Source organism: Haliotis rufescens, unplaced genomic scaffold (genome assembly GCF_023055435.1).
Source record: "Haliotis rufescens isolate VD_foot unplaced genomic scaffold, xgHalRufe1.0.p SCAF_11, whole genome shotgun sequence".
In the NCBI taxonomy this organism is placed as follows: domain Eukaryota; kingdom Metazoa; phylum Mollusca; class Gastropoda; order Lepetellida; family Haliotidae; genus Haliotis; species Haliotis rufescens.
Genome location: NW_025963791.1, coordinates 8,123,842 through 8,136,358, shown reverse-complemented (window position 1 = coordinate 8,136,358; position 12,517 = coordinate 8,123,842). Strand labels below are relative to the sequence as shown.

Sequence of the window (12,517 nt, the reverse complement as noted above, 5' to 3'; positions counted from 1 at the left end):
TCTGTGATCAAAGCCAATGCTTGGTTGAACGAACATTAAATCCTAAAGAGTTTAAGGTTCTATTTAAATTCAAATAATTCATTGTTGAAATTATAATTACATCTATAAGCTTTCATTCAACCCCATAAACTCCACATACAGAAAACCTGCTTAATCAAATTCGACAATACAAAGTAAATTGAAATATTATTACTTGAAATAATTCAATAATTTATGGAAGCATGTATGTAAAAGCGACAAAAAACATTTCCATAATTATAAGAAATCTCTACAGAAAGCAGAGTCCATTGTACGATTTCGATCTTTTCTTACCCATGTGTTTATGCATCACTATTAAACTATCATGATGTCAAGTGTTCGCGAAAGCGTGTGCATATCCTACGCCACGGGTTTGTAACTATATAAGTCATGTGCCTTTAACGTGTATTCCGTCAAGGAAATTTGTTCTGGAGAGCCAAAAAGCAAATATGTTAAAACTTATACTAAACTATTTATTTATTTTTTGCACAATTACAGAACGACTAGCCACCGGCAACAGCCTTGCTTTAGGCCATTTATTAGAAAAATAGAATTGATACCTTGCTTGTTTCTGAATGGCGAAAGTCCATTTACTACGCTTATAGTAGGACATCCTATCTCAAAATGGCGAGGTATTACAATTGTCTGTCTTCTGAAGATTCCTTCGCCTTGCAGGTTTTAAGACTCGGCGAAATATAGTTTCCAATTCTAAATATCTGCGAATTCAAAGACACTTCCCCGTATTTAGTTGCACGACTTAAAATAGATGCTATATGTGATATGTCTCGATAATAACACCTAGATACGTGTTAACATGGCTTCGTTCTTGTCCTTAAACGAATTCTCAATTCGGAATGGCTTGGGATCTTTTTACCAATTGTAGCTCATTATGATCGCGTAACGACGAAGTACTTCGGCCACATTGTGAATAAAAAGCTCGTCAGTCGCTGCCATATCTATAGTTAACCGGTTATGTGGGTTTGAAGCCCAGATTGAACAATGTCATGATGATTTGTGTAAATCGCATCAGGCGATGCTTGGGTGAGTGAGTTGGGTTTTACGACCCTTTAAATACTATTTCAGTTAAACCACGCTTCATTTTGATGAAACCCACAGGCATGATTAGGGTGTCGCTAATATAACGGTCTTGTCCGGGAGGGGGCGGTGGGGTAGCCTAGTGGTTAAAGCGTCCGCTCGTCACGCCGAAGTCCCGGGTTCGGTTCCCCACATGGGTACAATGAGTGAAGCTCATTTATGATGTCCCCCGCCGTGATGTTGCTGGAATAGTGCTAAAAGCGGCGTAAAACCATACTCACTCACTCACTCTTCTTGTTTGTGTTTGTTTGTTGTTTAACGCCGCACTCAGCAATATTCCAGCTATATGACGTAGGTCTGTAGATAATCGAGTCTGGATTAGACAATCCAGTGATTTACATTATGAACATCGATCCACGCAATTGGGAGACAATGACATGCATCAACCAAGTCAGCGAGCCTTACCACCCGATCCCGTTGGTCGCCTCCTACGACAAGCATAGTATGGGGTCCTAGAGAAAGATCAGTGGCTCCAGGTGCGACTAGGGATCGCAATAGTTCTGCTTGAGTCTCTTAAATGAGGAGGTGTCCGATCACTTTACGCTTGTATTTACTGAATGGCGGAAAGTCCAATCTACTTCGCTTATTGTACGACATCCTATCTCAACATGGCGGTGGATGAAGTAGGAGGTAGTCAGTAGGTGTTTTCAGCTATGTTGTTATTGAGTACTCTTTGAAAAAAATCTTTGAACCGACGGCGTTATCTGAAAATAAATGTATTTATTATTTAGGTGAAGCCAATGATAGGACAGTGGTTCATATTCGGGGAATCACCGGATCCAGGCACCAATTCAAGACATCTATTTCCAAAAATAATGTCCCAAATTCTGGAAAAAAATCTGCATCTATATCATTTTTAAATTAAAAACAACATCCGTGGTCTAGTGGATAGGGCGTCTGTCAGTGGTTCGATCTCCGGCCGCGTTACACCAACAGTCGTTAAAAGATGGTATTTGTTGTTCTATAAAACCCTGCCTGGCGCTCGGCATCAAGGGGCTCGGAATCAGTATATTGTGTCTGAGTGGGGTGTCCATGTTAAACTGCGACATGGTATCTCAGTGGGCTAGCACTGTAACCGACATTAGTCCACACTAGTACGCACAGAGAGAGAGAGAGAGAGAGAGAGACAGAGAGAGAGAGAGAGAGAGACAGAGAGACAGACAGACAGGCAGGCAGGCAGGCAGACAGACAAACAGACAGATAATCCTGAACACGACCCATGTCACCTCTTGAAAAGATCAAGAAAGGCTATATGTTGTGGTACCCATAACCCAATAACGAAAACAGAACATAAACGAACAAAACAGTGTTTATAATTATCCCATCTTTAACAAGTCGTCTCGTGCAATGCTGTACTCTCACTGAAGGACATACGAAACTGCATGCGAGAAAAAACTCGAGTAACTCGATCGGAAGCATAGGTAAGTTTACTTACAAACAACTGACATTGAAAGATGTGCTCACCATCCTTAGAAAACAAAAGAAAAGACAATGCCTGCAGAGCCAAGGTTGTGACAGAAGCCTACCGAACATTTTTTTCCCACAAACGTTTTCTTTTTCAGAAACGAACCGCGTTGGAAACACTGCATTTATTGAAGTGAAATTTCAAGTTCTTCAAAATTGAAAATAGAGATGTCGAATGTTTCAAGGTTGCAGCAGCTCATATACAGATGGGTAATTGTCACCTACTAGTTTTGAGGACATAATTTCTAAGAACTTACATTACTTGGACGTCATGAGGCGGCATTCAAAGAAATTATTTTCAGCTGCAAATTATACCCTACAAACTTGACACTGTTCTCTCTCGATCTTCGTACTTCTTCATTAATAGAGATTCGTTGAATCACAGCGGGATGCTGCTTTTGTGAGCCGAGATGTAAGGTGCAGTCGAACATCAGCGTGGCTCGCTCCTGCAGTTTATTAGTCCAAACTAAGAAAGACTTTTACATCAGCAGAATTTACTACCTTGTTTTGGCTTGAATTCTGCTGAAGCCAAGAAAGAAGCTTGAAGGAGAGGTTATTGTTATATAGCAAGCATCTTGGTGAAGATAGTAGTAGTAGTAGTTGTTGTAGTAGTAGTTGTTGTTTGTTTTTGTTGTTTGTTGTTTGTTTTTGTTTCTGTTTGTTTTTATTTAACGCCGCATTCAGCCATATTCCAGCTATATGACGGCGGTCTTAAATAATCGAGCCTGGACCAGACTTTCCAGTGATTGACATTATGAGCATCGATCTACGCAATTGGGAAAACGATTTCATGCATCAAGCAAGACCACCCGATCCCGTTAGTCCCCTTACGAAAAGCACAGTCGCTCCTAACGGCAAGATTGGGTTATCTCAGTACGTTTGACCCTGGTCAGTGGTAAGTACGGGGTGAATTTTTGTTTTTAAATATTTAAAGTATCTAAATTTTTACACAATATCCATTCAGTCACAACTGCTAGTTGCGTGTATCTTGATTCTGATTTAGTGTCGCAGGGAAAGTAACGCGAGATTAACGTCCTGCATCAAGGATTAGATGGATTATTGCTTTAATTACATTAATTTACATTGTATAACATGTTGAAAACTACGAACGTTGTGCATCGGAGTTTATTCTGTGAATTTCAATACCTTGCCACACAGTTGGAATATGAACAATTGTACACACTCCCCGTGAGTCAATGTGTAATGTGTTTTAACGTCGTTAATAGCGACATGTGTGTATGCACGTGTGTGTGTGTGTGTGTGTGTGTGTGCGTGCGTGCGTGCGTGCGTGCGTGCGTGGCTGCTTGTCCTAGTCTGACTGATGCCAGTTTTATTGCGCCGCAGTTAAACATGAATACCCCACTCAGGCACAGTATACTGACTCCGAGCCGTCCAGTCCTTGTTTTAAGCCTCTTAATGCCGAGCGCCAGGCAGGGTAACAACAGGTAACATCCTTTAACGTCTTTCAATGGTTTGCCTTGGCCGGGGATCGAACCACGGACCTTCCGCTCTCCGGACAGACGCTTTATGCTTGACCACGGGGGCGGTCTCCCTGGTTACTACTTCTTAACAAATGATTTTTTAGGTTAAATTGGATTAAGTCATACAGCAGTTGAACGTCGTTAGTACAGAGCCGTTAGTCAAGAAACCCGCAAACCGGATGATTTAAGTTCGTAACGTTTATACGTAGCCATGACTCTTTAATCCGGATATTCTTCAATGTTGTTAACGCGGACATGTGTTAATGCGGACATTTGTTAATGCGGACATTTGTTAGAGCGGATGATTTCGTTTGCAACGTTTACTGTCCAGATGAACGGAGTAGCACTTTATTTTATCAATATCTTTGTGTACATTGCGAATTGCTAAACTAGAATATAATAAAATATACTTATAGAATTACACAAATGAAGTTGAAGAACAGTTATTTTTTACATTGTTAGTTTTAAACTAATATCTCCGTGTCAAAAGTAAAAGAGATTTCTCAATTGTGAATGTTTATTGTTTTCTTAAAAAGTAAAAATCGGATTTAAAAAATTTCCCAATTTAAATAAACTAGATGTTTTTATGCATGCTTGTCGCAATCTTTTCTTCAACAATCATTCATGTATTGTATAGTTTTTAAATACTGTGATCTCAAGCAATAATTTTCCTTTATCCTATTCGGAACTAGTGAGTAAGTATGGTTTTACGCCGCCTTTAGCAATATTCCAGCAATATCACGGCGGGTCTAATCGGAATTACGTGACCATACCCTACATTAACCTCTTAACTTAATTAGTAAACTTAATGTACATACTGGTCCATGGATTATATGAATTTAAATGATTCTCGCAATATAACGGCGTCCCGTACATGTTGGAATCTGAATCAGACAAACCAGTGATTGAAAGTATCAGCAACAACCCACGCCATGAGGTCACCGTGACACGCAATCTGACACCAGTCGGCGAACTTATGCCCCGATCCACTTCAGTCGGGTTTTATAGGAAATATGGAGTGCACAGGGTCCAGTCTGAGCTGGAATACCCTCGGGGACCACTTCAAGTGACTCGTTGAAAGGCTATAGACCTATAGTATACACTTCAGTTGCGGTAACTAATACAGATGATTATTAAGTACATTCTTCATGTCCCATTGGCTTCCACCTGTGTGTTCTCCGTCCATCGTGTTGTGACAGTATTATCCCCTTGTTGTCAACAGCTTACCTATGTCATCCCACTCATACGTATCTTCCAAAAACGTAGACCTGCCAAAACGCAGACCCGTTAAAACAATAAAACAACACTCGTTATGGCTGGTTGCATCAGTATTTAGTACCCTGTACCCTTAAGTAAAATGGTATCACCCATGTAACAAGAAAGAAAGCTGGGTAGAGAAGGAAGTATTAGTGATTGAGAACATTTGGTATATTCTTACACAAATCCCACAACTTGTTTAAAGGTAATGTTTGAATAAGATTTGTGATGTACCGGGAGCAGATTCAAGAAAGGAGGAGTTTTTTGGAGGTCTACTTTATGGGAGGGAACCACTCATACATGCAATTGTTGTTGTTACTGTTAATCCTTTACTGTTATTCTCCTATATATATTCTGTACTAAGTCCCTCATTCCCAAAGAGGGACAGGTCAGCCGAAATTGCCTAGGCAGAAGGCGATCTCTTAAACACCTAATGCAACAACAACAACAACAACAACCCTCATTCACTCTTGCTTGACAACGGTATAAGGATCTATACCGAAACGTCGCTTTTTACAGTATTAAAGAAGTTGTAATCCATAAAGTTGTGTCTACCTTGTAAGTACATTCTGTTCTGTTTAACAAGGCATGGTGGACAAACATTGGTCAGTAGCGTTGTACATAGAGTTGGTCTGTAGACATTAATGTTATAAACTTACCTAAGTTACGGGTTACTAGGCAGTATACATACATATATTTACGACGGATAGTATCGTATTTGGGGCAAATCAGAAGGAAAATAAATGATTGTCATCTTTGATACATCTTAACTTACACATTTTGCATATCCTTTCGTTTCTATCTATTCCTATTTGGATTAAAGGTTTATGGGAATACTTGTACATCCAAAATGCGCCGATGCGAAACGAAATTTATGCAAACCTCTTTCTGTAAGGTAGGGTTCAGTACAGGTTTATATTGGAAATATATGTCGTCTTACCTGACTATCAAGCCAACGGATAGAACTAAAATGTCTTGGTTGGTTTAAGAGACATTTGTCACCATTTAGTCAGTTATTAGCTGTATTGGGGAGGTCGGGTAGCGTAGTGGTTAAAGCATTCGCTCATCACGCCGAAGACCCGGGTTCGATTCCCCACATGGGTACAATGTGTGAAGCCCTTTTCTGGTGTCCCCCGCCGTGATATTGCTGGAATATTGCTAAAAGCGGCATAAAACCATACTCACTCACTATTAGCTGTTTTAGAGACTAGACAAACTAGTCCGAAAAGTCAGAATAATTCGTCAAAAATAAAATCACTAAAACCATGTATTTGTTTATGAATGTATATTAATCTCGGATTCGAAACTTAGGCAGTTATTTATATAATTTGTCTTTCTATGACAAATATTATCGAGACACTATCATGTGCGTTAAAGATGTACGTTGTTCCAGATGTTGAATGTACGGAAAAAATGGGGTTCGAACCCGTACCCGCTTCCTGCTGTGGAACACACACCCGTGTACATCTAAGTGTAAGAGACCCAACTGTCACGGATGGCAGTAGTTCGATTGAACTTTGTCACATTGTAGTGACAAAAACATGCCAGTGGTTTGTGACGTCATGGATTCCGTCACCGAAAAAAAACTGAGTTTCTAACTGAGGTCTTTGAAATATTTGAGACGTATTTGTGTCCTGTGACATCTGAGGGCTCCACCAGAGTAAGTAATTTCCCATTCTCTAATTACAGACCTAAAAAGACACAATAAAGGCAGCGAATGGACTTATTGGAAACATTTTCTCTGATGAACGGCATAATTACAGCTGATCTCGCTTTCTTTGGAGCTGTTTTTATCTGAGAAATTGATCGCATATACATGTTTCAAAGTATTTGTAATCGCAGTCGCTTCCCCTTGATGTAATTACCCAAGAATAAGTCCTCATCCCTCCAACTCACCTGGAATTAAGCGAAGAAATTAATAGCCTGCCCGATCCCTGATTACCTGAAGGGTGTCTTCGCCATGCAGGCAACTTACAATTAGTTTCTAGGCTACTTTCATCAAATTGACCTCATACGATACCTTTGAAGTCGGCCCAGGTATCGCTACATCACTACGATATATTTGCATTAATCCCTCTCCCGCTGCAGATCAAACGTCAGGTTAAATCTTTTTTCTCAAAACTCGTTTAACGGAGAAACGTTGTTATAATCTTTTTATGTCTATCATGCAAAATTGATTAACTCGAGCCAAGTTTCTTTCCTGCTCGCCGAGAGTGGCAAAGCCCATACAGCATATCATTCGAGGGTATTGTTGGGCATCTTTTAAGCGGATGTGACGTCATCGGTTGCTTGGTTACCATGTTCCTTCTTGGCTGATTCAAATGACGTGGTTTTCTTTTCATTTGCTCTATCGACTTGTAAGTTGTTCTTGTGGGGGTTTTCTCTGGCGCTAACAACACCCTATTGTCCGGAGTCCTAGCCTAGGTCGGCCATTGATCTCACCTCAACGCCAGTAGCCTCGGGCGTTGCAGTCATCGTGCACGTCGTCCCTCGGGCTTACGAGGCGCCCGTGCAGTGTGTGTGTAGTCGTCGAAGGTGTAGGTTTTACCTCGGCAATTACAGTGCCATGATTACCAGAGGGAACCCATTGATTTTTAGGGTTCCTTTTCTGGTTTGTTCGGATCAAGAAGTAGAATCGGGTTTCTCCCTTTCTCAAGGAGAATCTCGGGAACACGAGATCCATCAATCATAGCCATTGATCAAGTTAACCCATTGCTCAACCAGTGAGTGTCACTCACCACACCGTGTTGGAACATCACACCCTACTGATGTTGTACTTACACATCCAAGATGGTGGCCCGGTGCCCGACTTGACACGCCAGTTAAAACGACATAGACATCATGTTCTAAACCATTCAATAAAACGCTTGTCGTTAATAATGACATTTATGATTTAGTAAAGACCCATTAAATCACCCATACGGCGCCGGTTACAGATATTTCCATTATGTCCGAAAAAAATAACATCGATTCCTTAAACGCAGTACAAGATCACCTAATCCAGGAACGTGTTCCGCTAAGCGGTCTGACGTGATTAACATTGATTTGGGCTGGGTTATACCAGAGACGGCTTAAGAGACCCCGGGTCCTCACACCCGAACTTTAAACTACCCAAGAGAGTATAGTTTATAAGGTACCTGATAAGTACATTTACAAAATCGTGATCCTGCTATAATAGACATTCTATAAATCGTGTTGTCAACGAAACTGAAGTTTCAGACGATATACAACTCGATGTCACTTTTGGCACTTCTTGTGTTGTCATTGCTTTGATGTCCTTAATTGTGTTTGATGTTGGGAGTATCTATTGTCTATATTGTTGGCCCAGTATTGATTCGGACGGCGTTGTGAGGGATATGAACGCCGCTCAAAGCAAACATATGTCACAAGAAAAGAATGACGAATCGCTATGGTAAACGTTACTTTTATATTAATAATATACAAAATAACATGAACGTCTTAAGAAAGATTAAATCTATGAATAGACCTGCCATATGTTCCCGGTCACTTGTGATTTTATCGCTTTGATTTGCACGCCAACAATCTGTAAAAGGCAAGTTAGAAAAACACAAATTGTATCTTAGAAGATGGGAGACACCGGCATTCTAAATCGATCAGCTTGGCGAAGTGTTTGGTAGAATTTTGACAAACGAGTGTGGATCTTTGTCATGTAGCAGAAATTAGGAGAAAATACAGGCGCGTGCCCTTCTATAGAGGGGCTACAGAAATATCTTGTGACATGGTTTCCGATGATTTGGCTCTGTTTATGGTATGCTGGGTCACTCCAGCAGTATGTTGTATGGGACGTTTGTACTCTTCTTCTTCATCAGGACAGCAGTGACATGTCAACTCCACACCCATACCAGGTTCATTGGCGGGGTGCAGGATGAGGGGTGGAGGGGTGTTTTGAAGGATGTAGAGAGCGTTGTGAAGGATGGAGGGGGCATTGTGAAGGACGCAAAGGCGTTTTTATGGAGGATGAGGGATGCAGGCAACGTTGTAAAGGGTGAGGGATGCAAAAAGATTTTCGAAGGGTGCAGGGAGAGTTATGAGGCATGCAGGGAGCGTAAGGAAGGATGCAGGGTGCGTTGTGGAGGATGTAGGGAGCGTTGTGGAGGATGTAGGGAGCGTTGTGGAGGATGTAGGGAGCGTTGTGGAGGATGTAGGGAGCGTTGTGGAGGGTGCAGGGAGAGTTATGAGGCATGCAGGGAGCGTAAGGAAGGATGCAGGGTGCGTTGTGGAGGATGTAGGGAGCGTTGTGGAGGATGTAGGGAGCGTTGTGAAGGATGTAGGGAGCGTTGTGGAGGATGTAGGGAGCGTTGTGAAGGATGTAGGGAGCGTTGTGAAGGATGTAGGGAGCGTTGTGAAGGATGTAGGGAGCGTTGTGGAGGATGTAGGGAGCGTTGTGAAGGATGTAGGGAGCGTTGTGGAGGATGTAGGGAGCGTTGTGAAGGATGTAGGGAGCGTTGTGGAGGATGTAGGGTGCGTTGTGAAGGATGTAGGGTGCGTTGTGGAGGATGTAGGGAGCGTTGTGGAGGATGTAGGGTGCGTTGTGGAGGATGTAGGGTGCGTTGTGGAGGATGTAGGGAGCGTTGTGGAGGATGTAGGGAGCGTTGTGAAGGATGTAGGGTGCGTTGTGGAGGATGTAGGGTGCGTTGTGGAGGATGTAGGGAGCGTTGTGAAGGATGTAGGGTGCGTTGTGAAGGATGTAGGGTGCGTTGTGGAGGATGTAGGGAGCGTTGTGAAGGATGTAGGGAGCGTTGTGAAGGATGTAGGGGGCATTAAGAAGATGAAGGATACAGGGGGCGTTCTGGAGGATGAAGGGTGCAGTGGAAGTTATGAAGGATGTAGGGAGCGTTAGGAAGAATGAGGGATGTACGGCGATTTACGAAGGATGCAGGGAGAGTTATAAAAGATGCAGGGAGAGTTATGCAGGGAGCATGAGGAAGGATGGTGGATGCTGGGAGTGGAATAAATGATGAAAGGTACAGGGGAAGTTATAAATTATGCAGGGATCGTTATGAAGGATGTACGGAGCGTTGTGAAGGATGTAGGGGGCATTAGGAAGGGTGCAGGGAGAATTATGAAGGATGTATGGAGCGTTGTGAAGGATAAAGGATGCAGGGTGAGTATTTGTATTAGTTCGGGCAGCTGGTCTTTCTTATATACAAAGCACTGATTGCTTGTTAATGTGCGTGCGTGTGAGCATGGGTATCCACAAACCCAAATCGAAAATTACAATTCATAATTATGTAATACGAATATAATAAATAGAGGATATTTCATTTGTCGAGTGTTCAGTGAAGCTCCGGGGTAGAATAGGTCTTCATCAACCCATACTTGTTGTAAAAAGCAACTATGCTTGTCGTGAGAGGCGACTAACGGGATCGGTTGGTCAGACTCGCTGACTTGTTGATGGATGTTGTCGTATCCCAATTGTGTCGATCGATGCTCATGATGTCAATCACTGGATTATCTGGTCCAGACTCGATTATTTACAAACCGCCGTCATAGAGCTGGAATATTGCTGAATGGAGCCTTAAACAACAAACAATACAAACCAAAGAAATCATGTGTCGAGTGAAATATCGCGACAACCAAAAACAAAAGGGTTACAAGCAAACAAACCGACAAACAACACATGCCTTTAGTAAAAGGATAATTAGTGTACCACCAAACAATGACACGCAGTATGTCCAGATAATAACATCTAATCTATGATCATAATACCTCAGGGGGCAGCTGAGCAGAAAGTGTTCAGTTGAAGAGTTGCCCATTTGTGTGATTGAAGACTGGGTTTAGCAGGCCGTTACGCTCCTCCGGTGGGTTAGCGCAACAATGAACGGCTGTACAGTACACGGGACTGGATCAGTCGAATGCTTTCTAGAATTACTCCTTAACTCTGATAGGACTGGGATCCATTGTGTGAATACCGTGAGCGACGAGCCAAATACACTGGATCCGAGTATTGTGCGGGACCGGATTAACATCGCATTTTCAGTAATCATTCGCCGCAGTCCAAGATAGTGGGAGCGATTATACGTTTTCACTGATTCCGGGTCTATTTGATATAATGGCGACACGAGAAGGCAGAGACTCTCGGTGTGACCACCTTTGTATATAGTGCGGGCACCCCTATAGCACACAATGACTACTGTACTTGACCATTACCATTATTTGTACAACATGTTATTATGGACTTAACCACGCCTGATCTTATGGACTTAGTATTCAATTTGGACCTATAAACGTTTCGGATTTCTCCGAATTGGTGGTTCTTCTCGTTCATGCTGAGTTAATATTGTATTAAATATTGTGATGAAAATATTTCGGAAGTATGCGTTATTAATATTAGAACTTCCATTTTTTAGAAATAAATATAGAAGAATATTATAAATGTTGACCTGGTATTATTATTTGGTAATTCCATTTTTTAAAATTTATTTATTTATATATATATATATATATATATATATATATATATATATATATATATATATATATATATATACACACACACACACATATATACATATATATATATATATACAAAAATGAGGTAAATGTTCACTCGGTGTACATGTAATATATAATAAAATAATAAAGTCCACGTTAGTCCATCATCTTCTTTATATCAGTTTCATACATAGTACTTTCGCTGTCTCATGACAGCTCTTCAGTGTAAATATATATATTGGGGGATGGGGGGTGGGGATCTTGAGGACTCCATCAACACGAGAGAATTACTGTTACAATAACAATGATCCCCCGAGTCGATTATTTATTCATGACGTGTTTTGTGTAGTCATAAACCGCTGCACGTGCTTTTAACATTACCGTTACAACAAATATGTAACAACATCGAAATAAAATCTACAATTCGATGAATATTCTGCATGTTTTAAAAGGACAAACTGGTTAACCCCTTGTTTCATTGGCGTAACTTTGCTTAACATAACCTCTGAATTTGATATGTTGTTTACGCTGATTTTTATTGAACTGATTTTCTTGTACGATGCCATCATTTAGAATGAAATGGGCTTGGATAATTAATACAGTGACTGAGTGTTGTTTGAAGCCACCTTTGGCAATATTTCATATCACGAGATCGACGAGAAGCACTAATGGATAATTAATACAAATAACATTAGTATAGTGTGTGTAGGAGTGTTTCAAGTAGCATGCGGCAGTTCAATGTAAAC

At 41.2% G+C, this 12,517-nt stretch overlaps 1 protein-coding gene across 1 annotated transcript; it reads left to right on the top strand.

The window, feature by feature from the left end:
• Positions 1 to 9,363: 9,363 nt before the first annotated feature.
• LOC125378057 lies at positions 9,364 to 10,176 on the top strand. The gene has a single exon (XM_048392863.1). The coding sequence runs from the start codon at positions 9,364 to 9,366 to the stop codon at positions 10,174 to 10,176; it is 813 nt and encodes a 270-aa protein (XP_048248820.1).
• Positions 10,177 to 12,517: the final 2,341 nt, after the last annotated feature.